The 20,308-nt window shown below is 47.4% G+C and overlaps 1 protein-coding gene across 1 annotated transcript in view; it reads right to left on the bottom strand.

The window, feature by feature from the left end:
• UBE2Q2 (ubiquitin conjugating enzyme E2 Q2) overlaps positions 1-20,308 on the bottom strand; it is a 42,363-nt gene that overhangs the window by 8,295 nt on the left and 13,760 nt on the right. The window contains exons 3-6 of the mRNA XM_075345470.1: positions 11,348-11,452; positions 3,578-3,634; positions 2,714-2,854; positions 410-494 (exon numbers count right to left, since the gene is read on the bottom strand). Coding sequence (XP_075201585.1) covers positions 410-494; positions 2,714-2,854; positions 3,578-3,634; positions 11,348-11,452 — 388 coding nt within the window. The remainder of the gene's footprint in view (positions 1-409; positions 495-2,713; positions 2,855-3,577; positions 3,635-11,347; positions 11,453-20,308) is intronic.

Here is a 20,308-nt window from a genome sequence, read left to right as displayed (position 1 = left end):
GTTCCACATAGCTTAAACATTACATGGAAAGTGGGGGCAGGACCTTGAGGATTCCTCAAGGATGGAGGAGTCTAGAGATGGAAGGCTAGAAATAGGCTGTATTCAGACAACCATACTAAAACTTGGGGAAATTGTAGGGGTGACTGGCTCCATGTGCTTGCCCGCATAGCAGATGAGTACACAAGCCAGCTGCAATTTAGGTCTGAAAATTGGACCAAAGCAGTGTATGCTGCCATTTTTTTTTTTCAAGGAGACCATTGATCCATATGGAAAATAAGCCATATGCACTGGCAGATAAAGCAGATGAAAAGGTCTATAAAATGGAGCCTGGCCTGCCATCTTATCAATGAAAAAAAACCCAAAACCTTACTTTGTATATGAATGATTCTCCTTTACATAATCAACAGACCTGTTTTATAACTCTGTGACCTGTATATATCCCTGAGCTCTTTCATAAGACGGTCAGAAGCTTGTACGGAGCCAGAAACTGCACCCTAATACCGGAAAGGGAACATAAAAAACACTTGTTACATTTTTAGTTGATAACACACTTTAAAGTTTCATGTTAAAGGGAACCTGTCACCTAGAATATGCGTTCTGGCCTATCAGCAGACGCATGTGTGCCCTAATTACACCTCCCTACCCATCCTTGTGCTGTAATATTGTATAATATGAAAGTAATTAAAAACGTTTTATTACCTTCATATTTCGTTTGTAAATAGCAGGAAATGTGGTCACAGGGGCGGCGCCTTGCCCTATGGACGTCTGCATATTTCCGTGGTATCACGCCCCTGTGGTCGTGATACCATGGAGCGATGTCCCCTGTCGCTCATTCTATCCTGGGTAGGGAGGTGTAATTAGGGGACACATGCGTCTGCTGATAGGCCAGAACGCATATTCTAGGCAACAGGTTCCCTTTAAAAGAACATAGGTCAGGCAAAAGGTAGACATTACTTAAAAATATTAATACACGTTTTGGGACGTTTTAACCCCTTCAGCCCCCGGGCACTTTCAGTTTTTTGCGGTTTTTGTTTTTTGCTCCTTTTCTTCCGAGAGCCGCAACTTTTTTATTATTCCGTCAATCTTGCCATATGAGGGCTTGTTTTTTGTGGGACGAGTTGTACTTTTAAATGAAACCATATGTTTTACCATATAGTGTAATGGAAAACAGTAAAAAATTCCAAGTGTGGAAAAACTGCAAAAAAAAGTGTGATCGCACAATAGTTTTTGGGATGTTTTATTCACAGTGTTCACTTTATGGTAAAACTGATGTATCTATGTGATGCCTCAGGTCGGTGCGAGTTTGTGGACACCAAACATGTATAGGTTTACTTGTATCTAAGGGGTTAAAAAAAAATTCACAAGTTTGTCCAATAAAAGTGGCGTACGTTTTGCGCCATTTTCCGAAACACGTAGCGTTCTCATTTTTCGGGATCTATGGCTCAGTGACTGCTTATTTTTTGCATCTCAAGCTAACATTTTTAATGGTACAATTTTTGCGCAGATGCTACGTTTTGATCGCATGTTATTGCATTTTGCGTAAAACATGCAGCGACCAAAAAACGTAATTTTGGCGTTTGGTAAACGGCGTAGTAGCAAAAAAATTCCAATCAGATTAATTGATTTTATATTTTGATAGATCGGTCATTTCTGAACGCGGCGATACCAAATATGTGTATATTTATTTATTTTTTAACCCTGTAATTTTCCATGGGGTGATTTGAACTTTTAGGTTGTTTATTTTTTAAAACTTTTTTTTATTTTACTAGTCCCCCTAGGGGGCTATAGCGATCAGCAATCCGATCACTGATCGCCATCTGCTGATCACAGCTATACAGCTGTAAACAGCAGAAATAGTCACTTTCTTTTTCCCTCTGCTCCCGGTCGAGGAAAAACGAAAGTGAAACTTTGAAGCTGCAGGTGTCATCACATGACCCTGTGCTACGATGGCAACCACCGATACGTGCGTGATCACGCACGTGACTTCCGGTGGTTGCGGCGGTAAGTAAAAAACATGGCCGCGCGCATTTAGATCTTGCTGCCAGACTTTGGCAGCAAGATTTAAGGGGTTAATGGCCGTGGGTGGAAGAGATTCCACCCGCGGCTAGCAGGCACACATGTCAGCTGTTGAAAACAGGTGATGTGTGCTGACCGCCGCCTGCCCGCGGCAGGGGGCGGGGCTTAACGGAACACGATCCATGACGGATAGATCCGTCCAAGGTTGTGAAGGGGTTAAACAAAAGAACTTTCATAGGTTTGAGAATTGCCAGGATTATCATTTCAAAAACTGTACATAATAGCTGTACAAGGTTGGTAAAATACAGTATAGAGGAGAGTGGGGTGATGAAGGACGGCCAGGGAAAGGGATCCGAGGAGAAAGCTTTGAGTCAGCGGAAATGCTCTATGCAAGCAAAGCTAGGATTCTTCATTCACACTAGTCAAGATGACAACTAATTGGTGAATGCTGTTCTCAGGGGGAGGATGTCAAAAATCATTCTGACCAACAAGAGGAGCACAATCTAATTACAGCTGTAGAACAATCTCAAACATCTAGTGGAAACAGGCCACCTTCAGAACCACAGAAGTTCATAAGATGTGGGCCAACACCCTACTAGATGAGGGTCTCTAATGAATGAGCCGCATGCAGAGAATGTAATCATTCCCACTTTCCTCTATATGTAATCATCAACTATAGAAGACATTATTTACTCACATTAAGGTGGTCCTGTCTTTGATTCTTTCGAATCTTCTCTAAGATGGCAAGGTTTTCTTTTTCAATGCCTTCATCTTCAGACTTCTTGCCATCCACTGGTTCTTCCTCCTTCATGTCATAATGATCTAAGTCTTCAATATCCTTGAATAACAGAAAATTTATATAGGACCAATTCTGCACATCTTTTAATGAATAACTTACGCTTTAAACTTTACTTTATTGTAGATTTAAAACACATACTAAAAAGGGGCTGTCCTGTAAATATTTATCACCTACCCACAAGATAAGAGGCAGGGAGGGATCTCCAACCACTGGAACCCAACGCTTACAGAATCGGGGCCTTACAGTCCCCTGTGGGATTAGAGTGGTAGCGTCATGCAGCCACAACAGGCACGCCCACTACCGCTCCCATATACCTGTATAAGTGAATGTAGCGGTGGTCATGCACGTGCACTATCGCCTCTACCCTCTATTAACAGGAGGTGGGGGAGGGGGAAATACATGTTCTTTATCTGACAACTTTTAGCGTTATAGCAATACTGGTCTCATAATGGGGAAAACTTGGAGTTTTTTCTCCTAAATTTTTTACATTAACTCTCCTGTCACATCTAACTCCTATTCTGACTGATACAGCAGAGGTTCAGCGTTTTCTCATGCAGCCTTCACACAATTGGGTGCCTGGCTTCAGCACAAGCGGTTTACCCACAACTATAAGACTGTTGGCATATGTAGTAAGATGCCCATAGCAGGATCTCCATAACGAGGCATAGAAAGGAGACTGCCAAGAGGACATGTTACCTGAGGAGAAGGTATACACTATATACACAGTTCACCAAACCTGGGTGACTTGCTATCCCCTCTTACCTCTCCCATGTCTTCCTCCTCTTCCTCTTCAGATGTAACTTCCTCTGTTGTGCCATTCTGCAAACATTTACAAAAAGAAAAAGCTCAGGGATGTTTTTCTTACGATAAATTATACAGCGGTCATTATAATTGAAGCATCTACTCATGTGACATTTTAGCTATAGTGCATCCCATTCTATATGGTTTCCATGTATATCCGTGTCAGGACTGCAGCCATGTCCAACTCTTTAACCCCTTCAGCCCCGGGGCACTTTCCGTTTTTGTTTTTTGCTCCCCTTCTTCCAAGAGCCGTAACTTTTTTATTTTTCTGTCAATCCTGCCATATGAGGGCTTGTTTTTTGCGGGACAAGTTGCACTTTTAAATGAAACCATAAAGTGTACTGGAAAACAGCAAAAAAAATTCCAAGTGTGGAAAAACTGCAAAAAAAGTGTGACGGCACAATAGTTTTTGGGATGTTTTATTCACTGTGTTCACTATATGGTAAAACTGATGTTTGGGTATGATGCCTCAGGGCGGTACGAGTTTTGTAGACACCAAACATGTATAGGTTTACTTGTATCTAAGGGGTTAACAAAAATTCACAAGTTCGTCCAATAAAAGTGGCGCACGTTTTGCGCCATTTTCCGAAAACCGTAGCGTTCTCATTTTTTGGGATCTATGGCTCAGTGATGGCTTATTTTTTGCGTCTCGAGCTGACGTTTCTAATGGTACCATTTTTGCGCAGATGCTACGTTTTGATCGCCTGTTATTGCATTATGCGCAAAACTTGCAGCGACCGAAAAAACGTAATTTTGACGCTTGGAATTTTTTTGCCACTATGCCGTTTACCAATCAGATTAATTGATTTTATATTTTGATAGATCGGGCATTTCTGAACGTGGCGATACCAAATATGTGTATTTATTTTTTAACCCTTTAATTTTCAATGGGGAGAAAGGGGGTGATTTGAACTTAGTTTTTTTTTATTAAAACTTTTTTTTTTTTCTAGTCCCCCTAGGGGGCTATAGAGATCAGCAATCCGATCCCTCTTATCTATCTGATCACAGTTATACAGCTGTAAACAGCAGATTCAGTCACTTCCCGTTTCCCTCTGGTCCCGGCCAAGGGAAAATGAAAGTAAAACTTCATAGCTGCAGGCGTTATCACATGACCCTGTGCTACGATGGCAACCACCGAAAGTCACGTGATCACGCATGTGACTTCCGGTGGGGGCGGCGTCAAGTAAAAATCATGGCCGCGCGCATATAGATCTCGCTGCCAGACTTTGGCAGCGAGATTTAAGGGGTTAAATGTTGCGAGTGGAAGGGATTCCACTCGCAACATGCAGGCACACGTCATCTGTTGAAAACAGCTGATGTGTGCAGAGGGGGCGGGGCTTAATGGGACACGCTCCATGACTGATATATCCGTCCATGGTCGTTAAGGGGTTAAATCCTACTTTCCTTTTCTCCATGGATTACTAAACTGAAGCACAAGACACAGGCTTGCCTATAGTCCCCACATACAGGCAAGAAGGGTTGTTTTCAATATTTTATATTCTGTGTAGTATTAATACTGCATTAGCACATTTTGTTTAGCGTTAATCAGTCTTATAGTCTCATTCAAAGTTTTATTTTATTCAGATATTTTCTTATCTTATATGCAATGTTCTGAGAAGAACGTTCTGGGTATTATCCTGCGAAATTCAAGATAAAAGATAAAGTTATCATAACCCATTTCTGACAAGGACGGCTGGTTGGACTTCAATGGAAAGGTTGCAGGCATTGTTAGATTTACATCCAAATAAACAGAACCGAGTTTGCATTTCCTTTCGAGCGCTTGATACCTCAAAGGCCCAATACAATTTGGACCTCACTGGTGATCCCGACATTGGGTCAGGGCACAGCTAAAACACTCTTGCAAATTGGAGGCACACTAGAGAACTTTAGTTCTGTGAACAAACAAAACTTTTTAACATTACTCGCAGTGTACCCCCCGGCAGCTCATCAGGATCCGTGCTGGATATGGTCTTCTGGATGGGGTGAGCTGATCCTTGTTTGTATATAATATACACATACACACACACACACACACACACACACACACACACACACACACACACATACACACACACACACATACACACATACACACATACACACATACACACATACACACATACACACATACACACATACACACATACACATGGAAAACTCAGTGATTATTTTATTTCTATAGCAATTACCAGGTCAGCCACTAGATGTCCCACTAAGTCATGACTAGAGATGGGCGAACAGATGGTTCAGGTTTATCAGGCCCAGCTGGACTTACAAAAAAAAAATTAAAATAAATAAATATCCAGTTTGGACCCTGACTTAAACATCTACCCGGACGCCGAACCCAATATAAGTCTATGGCAGGGGTGGGGAACCTTTTTTCTGTCGGGGGCCATTTGGAAATTTCTACCAACCTTCGGGGGCCGCACAAAATTATCAATGTTTAAATGACCCTGCTATATTGGGTGAAGCAATTAATTAACTGGGGGCATGGGGCTGGGGGCACAGACACCACTGGAGGGGAGGCACAGACACCACTGGAGGGGCTGGAGGCACAGACACCACTGGAGGGGAGGCACAGACACCACTGGAGGGGAGGCACAGACACCACTGGAGGGGAGGCACAGACACCACTGGAGGGGAGGCACAGACACCACTGGAGGGGAGGCACAGACACCACTGGAGGGGAGGCACAGACACCACTGGAGGGGAGGCACAGACACCACTGGAGGGGAGGCACAGACACCACTGGAGGGGAGGCACAGACACCACTGGAGGGGAGGCACAGACACCACTGGAGGGGAGGCACAGACACCACTGGAGGGGAGGCACAGACACCACTGGAGGGGAGGCACAGACACCACTGGAGGGGAGGCACAGACACCACTGGAGGGGAGGCACAGACACCACTGGAGGGGAGGCACAGACACCACTGGAGGGGAGGCACAGACAGGACTGGGGGGGGGGAGGCACAGGACTGGGGGGGGGGGGGGGGGAGGCAGCACACAGGACTGGGGGGGGGGGGAGGCAGCACACAGGACTGGGGGGGGGGGGGGAGGCAGCACACAGGACTGGGGGGGGGGGGAGGCAGCACACAGGACTGGGGGGGGGGGGAGGCAGCACACAGGACTGGGGGGGGAGGCAGCACACAGGACTGGGGGGGGGAGGCAGCACACAGGACTGGGGGGGGAGGCAGCACACAGGACTGGGGGGGGGGGGAGGCAGCACACAGGACTGGGGGGGGGGGGGGAGGCAGCACACAGGACTGGGGGGGGGGGGGGGAGGCAGCACACAGGACTGGGGGGGGGGGGAGGCAGCACACAGGACTGGGGGGGGGGGGAGGCAGCACACAGGACTGGGGGGGGGGAGGCAGCACACAGGACTGGGGGGGAGGCAGCACACAGGACTGGGGGGGAGGCAGCACACAGGACTGGGGGGGAGGCAGCACACAGGACTGGGGGGGAGGCAGCACACAGGACTGGGGGGGAGGCAGCACACAGGACTGGGGGGGAGGCAGCACACAGGACTGGGGGGGAGGCAGCACACAGGACTGGGGGGGAGGCAGCACACAGGACTGGGGGGGGGGGGAGGCAGCACACAGGACTGGGGGGGGGGGGAGGCAGCACACAGGACTGGGGGGGGGGGGAGGCAGCACACAGGACTGGGGGGGGGAGGCAGCACACAGGACTGGGGGGGGGGAGGCAGCACACAGGACTGGGGGGGGGAGGCAGCACACAGGACTGGGGGGGGGGAGGCAGCACACAGGACTGGGGGGGGGGGGGGAGGCAGCACACAGGACTGGGGGGGGGGAGGCAGCACACAGGACTGGGGGGGGAGGCAGCACACAGGACTGGGGGGGGGGAGGCAGCACACAGGACTGGGGGGGGAGGCAGCACACAGGACTGGGGGGGGAGGCAGCACACAGGACTGGGGGGGAGGCAGCACACAGGACTGGGGGGGGAGGCAGCACACAGGACTGGGGGGGGAGGCAGCACACAGGACTGGGGGGGGGAGGCAGCACACAGGACTGGGGGGGGAGGCAGCACACAGGACTGGGGGGGGAGGCAGCACACAGGACTGGGGGGGGGAGGCAGCACACAGGACTGGGGGGGGAGGCAGCACACAGGACTGGGGGGGGAGGCAGCACACAGGACTGGGGGGGGAGGCAGCACACAGGACTGGGGGGGGAGGCAGCACACAGGACTGGGGGGGGAGGCAGCACACAGGACTGGGGGGGGAGGCAGCACACAGGACTGGGGGGGGAGGCAGCACACAGGACTGGGGGGGGAGGCAGCACACAGGACTGGGGGGGGAGGCAGCACACAGGACTGGGGGGGGAGGCAGCACACAGGACTGGGGGGGGAGGCAGCACACAGGACTGGGGGGGGAGGCAGCACACAGGACTGGGGGGGGAGGCAGCACACAGGACTGGGGGGGGAGGCAGCACACAGGACTGGGGGGGGAGGCAGCACACAGGACTGGGGGGGAGGCAGCACACAGGACTGGGGGGGGAGGCAGCACACAGGACTGGGGGGGGAGGCAGCACACAGGACTGGGGGGGGAGGCAGCACACAGGACTGGGGGGGGAGGCAGCACACAGGACTGGGGGAGGCAGCACACAGGACTGGGGGAGGCAGCACACAGGACTGGGGGAGGCAGCACACAGGACTGGGGGAGGCAGCACACAGGACTGGGGGAGGCAGCACACAGGACTGGGGGAGGCAGCACACAGGACTGGGGGAGGCAGCACACAGGACTGGGGGAGGCAGCACACAGGACTGGGGGAGGCAGCACACAGGACTGGGGGAGGCAGCACACAGGACTGGGGGAGGCAGCACACAGGACTGGGGGAGGCAGCACACAGGACTGGGGGAGGCAGCACACAGGACTGGGGGAGGCAGCACACAGGACTGGGGGAGGCAGCACACAGGACTGGGGGAGGCAGCACACAGGACTGGGGGAGGCAGCACACAGGACTGGGGGAGGCAGCACACAGGACTGGGGGAGGCAGCACACAGGACTGGGGGGGTGCACACAGGACTGGGGGGGTGCACACAGGACTGGGTGATGGGCTGCACATAGGATTGTGTGGGGGTGCACACAGGACATTGGGGGGCTGCACACAGGACTGGGGGAGGGGTGCACACAGGATTGGGGGGGGTGCAAACAGGACTACTGGGTGATGGGCTGCACACAGGACTGGGGGAGGGGTGCACACACGACATTGGGGGCCACACTGCGCTGAGAGTTTCATGCAACTCTGGGGGTGAGGGTTTACAGAACTGGTGTGAGGAGGCACAAAGCATTGGGCAGGGCACATAGCAGCAGAGGGTCGGCGCTGGACTCACAGCAGCATTGCACTCACATCACCGGAGTGCAGGAGCCGGACACTGCATCAGAAGGAGAAGGCAGGCACTGATCTCCGGAGGGCAGGGGGCGGACACACAAGGCTGGAAGCTGAGGCTGCTGTAGACCCGCCCACAATTGGCACTGGCCGACGGGAGAACACATTGCAGCACAAACAGCAATGTGTGGATTTAAAGGGCCGGCGGCAGCAAACTGCGGTGACAGCACCAGCACTGCCTCCCCCGGGAATCTGCCCGGGGGCCACATAAAAGGTCATGGCGGGCCGCATGCGGCCCGCGGGCCGGAGGTTCCCCACCCCTGGTCTATGGGGACCCAAACACTGGGCTGTTCCCCCACAAGGGTGAAGGAGAGGGGGGGTGGGGGGGGGGGGGTAGTGTAGAATGCATCTTATAAGCCAAATGTAGCTTACCATGGGGAAGGTGGAGAGGGGTCACAGGAGGCAAGGTCGATTCTGTGGGCTGTGCCGATGCTGAGCTGTGCTTACTGCAGGGTTGGAGGCAAAGCCCATCCTGAAAATGTCGGCGGTTGCGGGCTTCAAATAATGGTGCCCAGGGTCGGCACGTACGCAGATTGAGCTCTTGACTCAAGATCTCATCTGCACATGTGCTGCCTCCAGTCCATTGATCTCCCAGCAGTCGACTTAAGGAAAATGGCGCATACACAGAGGAGATCTCGGCTCGTCATTGAGCTGACAGCTCAATCTGCGCATGTGCCGACTCAGAGCGCCATTTCAATGAAGCCCGCACCGACAACAGTTTCTGGATGCCCCTGCCGCACAACGCCCGCAGTGAGCATCTGGGACACCTGCTGCAGCATTGCCCTACTCCAGCACCGCCCCTGCCTCCTGTGACCTCGCTTTACCACTGCTGCGTAACAACTTTCTGGTTTAGGGCGTAACAAATATTCAAAGTTTATTCAAATATTTGGAAAATTCAAATTATTTTTTTGTTCCACTAATACACGCAACAAATATCATCCTAAATTTACTACCAACATGAAGTACAATAAGTCACGAAAATAACCATCAATCACTGCGATCTGTTGAAGCTTTCTAGAGTTCTAACCTGTCAGAGTGACACTGGTCAGAATTGCAAAAAATGGCCTGGTTATGGACGTGAAAACAGGCTCGAGGGTAAAGGGGTTTATACGACTTGTGAGCCATACACACAGCCACACATGTTGACCTGTACATGCGACAGCAACTAATCACTTTGCATCTGGGAACCTCATAGGGGATTCATGCTGCACAAGCCGCGGGCAGGTGTATTACACTTCAGAGAATACTATACCCGGCTGCAATCGTGCACAGATTCATGCTCCTTGCAATTTGGGCAGCATGAAACATAACAGGTTCCCCCAAAGCCATGCAAAGCCTTTAATGGTATATAACAATGTCAGTGAGGTTTCTGTTTATTATAATATCTAGTTGACCTAGTACAGTCTACATCGATCTCACACCATGAAAGTCACAACTTTTTCTTCTATTTTCCACCTGTAGGAGTACTGCAATGCAATGGAGTTATTTTTTTCAAAAATTAAGTATTTAGACTTTTAGGATACTGCTTTACCATTCTACTAAAATGTGTTGCTAAATACATAGGACTAACAATTTTTATCACTCAGGCAGCTGAAAGCTATTTTTTCAGGAACAGCTTTTTGTGACAACATTTCTTGGTGGTGGTTGGGGGGGGGGCTGAATGACAATGCAAGGTTACCACTTATGGTGTTCACTGTAAAGTTTATGTTCACAAATATTAGCCAATATATATATATTTTTTTCTACTGCTTTACTGGGCTCACCCATCACCCATACAATGACTTTTATATATTAGAGCACCCGCACTCCTTTCACCCCTTCCCCACACACAGGACTAAAGGCCCTGTCACACACAGAGATAAATCTTTGGCAGATCTGTGGTTGCAGTGAAATCATGGACATATTGTTCCATTTGTACACAGCCACAAACCTGGCACTGATTGTCCACAATTTCACTGCAACCACAGATCTGCCAAAGATTTATCTCTGTGTGTGACAGGGCCTTTAGATTGCAGACTTTCTACAGATAATATTTTATATTGCAAGCCTGTGATGTACTGACAAGCCGACTATTAGTTCCTGCCTTAGATACGGCCTAACAGGCTTGTGTAGATGAAGGAAGGGAGACATGGGGGCTTTGAAACACCCCTAGCTTAGTACTGGTGCAGAAATGGGCTTTAAAAAGCAGCCCTCTCCCTGTGTAAAGCCACTTGGTTGCTAAAGTCATGTTGATCAGGAATCTGACTAAGCCTACACCATACATCCACAGTGAATTGTGAGAAGCCCATCGCTGGGCTTCTTGCCAGGCCCATAAATATGATTCATACCTGTCCTGTAGGCAGAGGCTGATCCAGCATTTCAACGTCAGGGTGCTGCGGGAGATTGTACAATCTGCACAGGTCACAAATCAAGCGCTTCAACTGCTGCAGGAGCTAAAGGAGCAGGAACAGAGGTGTTAGTAACGAGAAAAACCGACAAAATACCCAGATATACCAACATCCTCACAACAGGGACCTTGCCCTCCTGTGCCGGTCATTGTAAGATTGTCCACGGAGCTAAGTAATGTGCATTTTATTTATACAGAGTCAAACATGGGAACAATTTAAAGTCACATCACATTTTTACCTTCCTGGAAAAAAAAACAAAAACAAAAAAAAAAAACCAACAACTTCCAATGGACAAGAAGCCCCCTCATAATATATTTATTATTATTATTATAGCGCCATTTATTCCATGGCGCTTTACAAGTGAAAGAGGGTATACGTACAACAATCATTAACTGTACAAAACAGACTGGTATAGGAGGAGAGAGGACCCTGCCCGCGAGGGCTCACAGTCTACAGGGAATGGGTGATGGTACAATAGGTGACGACAGCTGGTTGCGCAGTGGTCTACTGGACTGAGGGCTATTGTAGGTTGTAGGCTTGTTGGAAGAGGTGGGTCTTGAGGTTCTTCTTGAAGCTTTCCATATGGAAATATTTCCATAATATGGAAATAAAAAGAAACATAAAAAAAAAAAAAATGTATAAGTAGACATATGGGCGTTACAGTTGGGGGGGGTTGCCCAATCAGAGCCCACCTATCACACTATCGGGACACTGACAAATAGGTGTTGCTGATCCTTTTATTGACCATTTTCTAGGTGTAGATAAGCTGGTTCCACCAACCCCCATCCCATACAGAACGATTTTTTTTTATGGCGAACTTATTTTTGGGCAGTGGTCAGCTTTGACAATCGTTGCTGTATCAGTTTTTCAAAGAATTAGCTTTTCCTAGATATTAAACACACACCATAGACCCCTATGTACCGTCCTATAGCACAGAACAAGACAACACAACACCAATCTTTCCGGTCTGCTGCAGTTAGTTCCTGGCTCCTAGATCTCACAGATAAACTGTGGTAAGTCTTGGTTATGCTCCTGCCTCCATGTTTACTATCTTTTATTCTAGTGTTTTCCTGGGACCCCGCACTTCTGTGGGGTTGATGCCTTTACTTTCATTTTCCAAAGTGCTTTTTCCTTGACAGTGCACTTTTTTTGCACTTGTGAGTATACATTGCCATCTTGTGGTAGACAATGAAATTGAAAGGAGTACATACTCATCCAGGCACTTTCTCATTCAGTTTGTGTAATCTTGTGTCATCTGCTAACACAGCTGCGGGTTTTGCCACTTTAAGCCCTGTGGGCACTGGAAAACGGAAATTTTCTTAAGAAAATTCCGCAGGGTCTGAAAGATTACCGCACCCGTGGCAAATCGCACCTGAAAACCGCAGTATTTTTACTGCGGTTGTGCAGCGGGTTGGTACATGTGTTTTAATGCATTCAATGCAATAAAGCACATTAAAAAGGAAAAAAAAAAAAAAAAATATAAAATAAAAAAATTTTCCTTCTGAGATAGAGAGGACAGATCAATCAACAATCGACACGCTGCATTTCTCCCGGCAGTAGTGTGTTCAAATTACCGGCCATGGGAACTGACCTGTGGTTACCTCTGCAGGCTCGTTACGAGGCTGCATTCTGTACAGTGTCAGTCGCAGCTGGATGCAAGCGACGCGAGACCTCGGTGGATTACGCCGGATCTGTGTGTTTGGGGAGGAGGGGGGGGGGGGGGTGTGTGGATTTTTCGGTGTGTGTTTATTCACATTACTTACAGGTTAATCATGAAAGCTGTCTCAAACGCTGACATGATTGAAGCCTGGACTTAGTGGCGGCGATCCGCTCCCATTAACTCATTATTACCCTGATTACACTGCATCACGGCAACAGGAAGAGCCGGGACACTCCGAGACTGCCGCATAATGGATGCGACAGTCCCGAGGGCAGCTGCGGCTGATATTCTTGGCTGTGTGGGGGAAGCATTAACCCTGCCCCTTTCCCTCCCCAGCCTGAGAATACCAGGCCACCGCTGTACGTTTGCCTCGGATGGACGGTAAAAATACAGCAGAGCCCACGTTTTTTTATATGTCCATTTGATTTGTATGTGTATTCTATATGTCTGTGTGTGAGTGTGATGTGTGTATTCTATGTGTGCGAGTGTGATCTGTGTGTTTATTCTCTGCTCTGCTTCCTGTCATAATGACATCACTTCCTTGCAAGACGCAGGCAGTGATGAATATTATGTCCCGAAAATGCGAAATACCGCAGGGAATAACGCAGGAAAACGCAATGAACAGCACAGAATTTGCTAACTGCGTTATTCCCTGCGGGATTTCACGATTACATTGCAGTCAATGGAGCGAAATCCCGCAGCGACGTGCGGAAAAGAAGTAACATGCAATTGTTTTTGCTGCGGGAATCCCGCAGCAAAACATGCAGCTGTCAAAATCTGCATAGTGCGCACAGCATTTTTTTCCCCCATAGGATTTGCTGGTGAATCACTGCAGAGATGTTATGAACATAACATGCAGCGAAACATGCTACAAAACCGCAGGAAATCCGCGGCAAAATCCGGTAAGTGCGCATAGGGCCTTAGGGATTCTGCCAATAGAGATGAGCAGCCTTTGGAAGTTCGGCAGGTACAGACGAACCTTAAAGTTTGGTTTGTGATCCGAACCTCAATGGAAGTCAGTAATTGGACAGTTTGTGTCTCCACCACATGCAGAACACTTCTGGGGAGGTGTGCGTGATTTATCATTTTGTTTGTGTGTGCGCGCACTACATCTGATCACACTGATTATACCCCCAGTGTGAGCCGGTCACACACTGCACACAGGGCTGAGTATCACTCACACGCAGTCACAGCGCTGCTCACTTCAGTGGTTTGCACTCGTAACTGACTCGAACTTTGAATCCAAGCTTTGGTTTTTTTCGGCAGTTGGTTTCTGAACCTGAACCTCGGGTTAGCTCATCTGTCACCACTGGACAACAGCATAATGTAGTGACAGAGACCCCGATTCCAGCGATGTGTCACCCATTAGGCTGCTTGCTGCCATTTAGATAAAATCATTGGTTTCTTTTAGGCAGATGTAGCAGATATTGGAATGTGGAGCTCTAAAACCCACCCACACTGTTCATTTATAGTGTACACAGAAAGCGGTCATTCAGTGGTGGGGGCGGGTTATACAGGCCTCATGAATATGCTGGACTACATGGCAGCAGAACAAGTATTCCTGGAGTGATAAAATCAGTACATCAAAAACTACACTAAGCAGCTCAGTAAGTGACATCACTGGAATCAGGATCTCTGTCTCCACATTATACTGCTTTCAGATTAGGTGGCAAAAACCTGGTGACAGATTCCCTTTAAATGGGTTGTCCATTACTCGGCCAACCCCTTTTTCAATCGCTGTTTCCCCACAGTAAAATAATAACAGTTCTACTCGCCTCTAGTGTCATACCAGCAATGTCAACACTGCCTCTCCCAGGGCTCACGTAAACATTATGTCATGCAATCCCTGGGGCCACTTCACTGTCCGCTCCTTTGGACAAGTCAGAAATCGCTATGAAGTGAGGATTTTTTTTCCCCTCCCTGCATAAATGTTATAGTCATTAAACAAAGCGATATGAAGTTTTTTGTTTTTAAACACTAGAATTCCCAGAGAGGGGTCATTTAACATTTCTACCTTTGGAACCCAGAGACGGGTCCCAATGACCTGAAGGATTTTAGCCAACATCCTATAATCACCGTCTTTTGTTCTATAATTAAGGCCATTGCACCACAGGAAGTTGTTGTTTTCCAACCTCCTGTGGTGCGACAGTAATGGCCTTAATTACAGTTTGGACTAAAGCTGGTGTCACACACAGCGACGACGACGTCGCTCCTACGTCACCATTTTCTGTGACGTTGCAGCGACGTCCCGTCGCTGTCGCTGTGTGTGACATCCAGCAACGACCTGGCCCCTGCTGTGAGGTCGCCGGTTGTTGCTGAATGTCCAGCTTCATATTTTGGTCGTCACTCTCCCGCTGTGACACACACATCGCTGTGTGTGACAGCGAGAGAGCGACGAAATGAAGCGAGCAGGAGCCGGCACTGGCAGCTGCAGTAAGCTGTAACCAGCGTAAACATCGGGTAACCAAGGGAAGACCTTTCCCTGGTTACCCAATATTTACCTTAGTTACCAGCCTCCGCCCTTGCTGCCAGCGCCGGCTCCTGCTCTGTGCACATGTGGCTGCAGTACACATCGGGTTAATTAACCCGATGTATACTGTAGCAAGGAGAGCAAGGAGCCAGCGCTAAGCGCGGCTCCCTGCTCTCTGCACATGTAGCACAGCGACATTATGATCGCTGCTTCTGCTGTGTTTGACAGCTAAGCAGCGATCATAACAGCGACTTATAAGGTCGCTGTTACGTCACCGAAAATGGTGACGTAACAGCGACGTCGTTGTCGCTGTCGCTTAGTGTGAACCCAGCTTAAGGGTCATTTGACCCTCTTTCGGGAATTCAGGGGGGGGAGCTCGAAATTTTTGGGACTTCTAGTATAAAATTTGGGGATAGCCAACCAGTTCTGGATGTGATACCTAACCTCTGCTTTTCAAGTGGTCAGTTGCCGCATTTCTGTGCTCTTCATTAGTAGGCCTTGCTAATAAAAGCTTAGGAGCATGAACAAGGAATGAGTTATTTGAGGATGTGCCACAACCTCATTGACTTAACCCCTTAACGACCACGGGCAGTAAAATTACGTCCTATCGGTCATAACGTTACTGCCCGCGGTCTGCCGGCGGCAGCATTCCGCAATCGGCGCACATCTCAGCTGATTTTCACAGCTGAGATGTGTGCCTGCTAGGCTTGAGCAGAATAGTTATCTGCTCGTGCCGTTTAACCCCTGAAATGGCGCTGTCAATATATGTGACAGCGCCATTATAAAACGCGATAGCGGTAAAGTTTTACTTACCACCCGATACCGGAAGTCACAGGACAGATTTATCAGGCTACACGTGGCAGGATTCTGGTGTAAGTAGCAAGTTATAAACCTTGTATTTCCTGACTTGCACCATGTTTGGTATGTGATTTAGACACTTTCTGCAACTTGTCTGACAAAGGAACGTGGCCTCACTAGAAATAGGTGTGGTCATAAAAGGGGCACACTCCAATAGTCAGCACCAATCAAGCCAGTAATGGTGTAACCCAAGCTGTAAAATGCACCAAGTTTATCAGAGGTTATGCAATTTGATAAACCTGGAGTAATTTTAGAAATCTTAAGACTGACTACTTTAAGCTTGTGCTGTATGAGAACTCCAATCCAATGCAGTGGATGTTGTGTATATGGACTTTTCAAAAGCTTTTGATACGGTGCCACACAAAAGGTTGGTACATAAAATGAGAATAATGGGGATAGGGGAAAATATGTGTAACTGGGTTAAAAACTGGCTCAGTGATAGGAAACAAAGGGTGGTTATTAATGGTACGTACTCGGACTGGGTCTCAGTTCATAGTGGGGTACCACAGGGGTCAGTATTGGGCCCGCTTCTTTTCAACATATTTATAAAATGACCTTGTTGGGGGCATGCGGAGTAGAATTTCAATATTTGCAGAGGATACTAAACTCTGCAGGGTAATCAATACAGAGGAGGATAATTTTATATTACAGGGAGATTTATGTAAATTGGAGGATTGGGCTGAGAAGTGGCAATTGAAGTTTAATGTAGATAAATGTAAGGTCATGCACTTGGGTAGAGGAAATAACATTTATGATTATGTACTTAATTGTAGAACACTGGGTAAAACAGACACAGAAAAAGACTTGGGTGTATGGGTGGATGGTAAACTTCACTTTAGTGGACAGTGTCAGGCAGCTGCTGCCAGGGCTAATAAAATAATGGGATGTATTAAAAGAGGTATAAGTGTTCATGAAAAAAATATAGTTCTACCTCTGTACAAGTCACTAGTGCGACCGCACTTAGAATACTGTGTACAATTCTGGTCACCGATATATAAGAAGGACATAGCTGAACTGGAGAGGGTGCAGAGAAGAGCCACCAAGATTATTAGAGGAATGGGTGGGCTGCAATACCAAGACAGGTTATTAAACTTGGGGTTATTTAGTTTGGAAAAACGAAGGCTTAGGGGGAAATCTAATCACAATGTATAAATATATGAGGGGACAGTACAGAGACCTTTCCAAAGATCTTTTTACACCTAGGCCTGCGACGAACACGGGGGCATCCGCTACGTCTTGAGGAAAAAAGGTTTAATCATAATCACAGACGAGGATTCTTTACTGTACGAGCAGTGAGACTATGGAACTCTCTGCCGCATGATGTTGTAATGAGTGATTCACTACTAACATTTAAGCAGAGCCTGGATGCCTTCTTGAAAAATTTAATATTACCAGTTATGTATATTAGATTTTATGACAGGGTATTGATCCAGGGAACTAGTCTGATTGCCGGATGTGGAGTCAGGAAGGAAACTTTTTCCCCATTGGAACTTGTTTGCCACATTGGGTTTTTTTTTGCCTTCCTCTGGATCAACATGTTAGGCTACGGGTTGAACTAGATGGACTTAGAGTCTCCCTTCAACCTTAAAAACTATGATACTATGAACTAGATCGCATTGAGAAGAATAAATTGGGGCAAAATTAAGCCAAAACATACAAGACATGAGCTGGGTGCAGTCCGTTATTTTGCTGTCTGAGCTGGACACAACTGATGCCCGATGTGCCACATACAATCGCTGTACCAGAAGATGCTGCATGTGGCCCGTTCTGATCAGGAGCCCAAACTAACAAGCCAGAACAAGTGGGCTAAAATGGGAGTGTCCGGGAAGATAAAATAAAATTGCACTTTTAATTTTCCAAGACCCATAGCATTCTCATTGTTCGTGATCTGGGGCTCAGTGATTGCTTATTTTTTGCGCCTTGGAGTTGACATTTTTAATTATATCATTTTGGGAAGATGCGATATTTTGATTGCCTTTTATTCACTTTAATATAAACGTAGTTCTGGTATTTTAAATCCCCCCCCCCTCTGCTACATCCTATACCGATCAGATTTGTTGATTTTATATTTTGATAGATTGGCCATTTCTAAAAGAGGCAATACCCAGTATGGGTTATGTTTTTTTTTTTGTTTTTTTTAATTGTTTTATTTTCACTCGGGCAAAAAAAAGGAGGGACAATTTGAACTTTTTTTTTTTTTACACTTTTAATTGTTGATTTTACTAGTCCCGTTAGAGGACTTTATGCCTGCGCAGTACAATTACATGTGCTGTTCAGAGCGAGGATTCACCATCCCTCTTAACAGCAGAAATGCTGATCTCGTGAGTGCCGGCATTCACGGGGAGCAAGTCATGACAGAGGGGTCATCAGCTGACCCCACATTGTGATGACAACTTATTGGTGCCCCGTGATCATGTCAAGGGGCCGCTTATGGCAACAGAAAACTGCGCAATCCCTGCTGAAGTACGTTAGATCGCGCAGCCAGAGTTTGACAATGCAATCTAATGGGCTAACAGGTGCATGTCTGCTGATCAGATCAGGAGACACGTGAGCCTGCATTAAAGGGAGGGAGGCGACCAAGGACGTATATGTACATCCTAGGTCATAAAGAAGTTAAGACAGATCAGTTCTGTCCTCATGTTCTCTCCAGCACATACAGTCATATGAAAAAGTTTGGGCACCCCCATTAATGTTAACCTTTTTTTTTTCTTTATAACAATTTGGGTTTTTGCAACAGCTATTTCAGCTTCATATATCTAATAACTGATGGACTGAGTAATATTTCTGGATTGAAATGAGGTTTATTGTACTAACAGAAAATGTGCAATCCGCATTTAAACAAAATTTGACAGGTGCAAAAGTATTGGCACCTCAACAAGTGACAATATTTTGTAGATCCTCCTTTGGCAATAATAATAGCCTCTAGTCGCTTCCTGTAGCTTTTAATGAGTTCCTGGATGAAGGTATTTTTGACCATTCCCGTTTACAAAACAATTCCAGTTCAGTTAAGTTTGATGGTCGCCGAGCATGGACAGCACGCTTCAAATCATCCCACAGATTTTCAATGATATTCAGGTCTGGGGACTAGGATGGCCATTCCAGAACATTGTAATTGTTCCTCTCCATGAATGCCTGAGTAGATTTGGAGCGGTGTTTTGGATCATTGTCTTGCTGAAATATCCATCCCCTGCTTAACTTCAACTTCGACACTGATTCTTGCACATTATTGTCAAGAATCTGCTGATATTGAGTTGAATCCATGCGACCCTCAATTTTAACAAGATTCCCAGTGCCGGCATTGGCCACACAGCCCCAAAGCATGATGGAACCTCCACCAAATTTTACTGTGGGTAGCAAGTGCTTTTCTTGGAATGCCGTGTTTTTTTTGCCTCCATGCATAACGCCTTTTTGTATGACCAAACAACTCAATCTTTGTTTCATCAGTCCACAGGACCTTCTTCCAAAATGTAACTGGCTTGTCCAAATGTGCTTTTGCATACCTCAGGCGACTGTTTGTGGCGTGCTTGCAGAAACGGATTCTTTCGCATCACTCTCCCATACAGCTTCTCCTTGTACAACGTGCGCTGTATTGTTGACCGATGCACATTGACACCATCTGCAGCAAGATGAAGCTGCAGGTCTTTGGAGGTGGTCTGTGGATTGTCCTTGACTGTTCTCACCATTCTTCTCTGCCTTTCTGATATTTTTCTTGGCCTGCCACTTCTGGGCTTAAGAACTATACCTGTGTTCTTCCATTTCCTTACTATGTTCCTCACAGTAGAAACTGACAGTTTAAATCTCTGAAACAACTTTTTATATCCTTCCCCTGAACAACTATGTTGAATAATATTTGTTTTCAGATCATTTGAGGTTTTTTTTTTTTGAGGAGCCCATGATGCCACTCTTTATAGGA

The sequence above is a fragment of the Anomaloglossus baeobatrachus genome, chromosome 4 (assembly GCF_048569485.1).
Source record: "Anomaloglossus baeobatrachus isolate aAnoBae1 chromosome 4, aAnoBae1.hap1, whole genome shotgun sequence".
NCBI classification, from domain to species: Eukaryota; Metazoa; Chordata; class Amphibia; order Anura; family Aromobatidae; genus Anomaloglossus; species Anomaloglossus baeobatrachus.
Note: the sequence above shows the minus strand (reverse complement) of the source record. Positions and strands in the feature narration are given on the sequence as shown.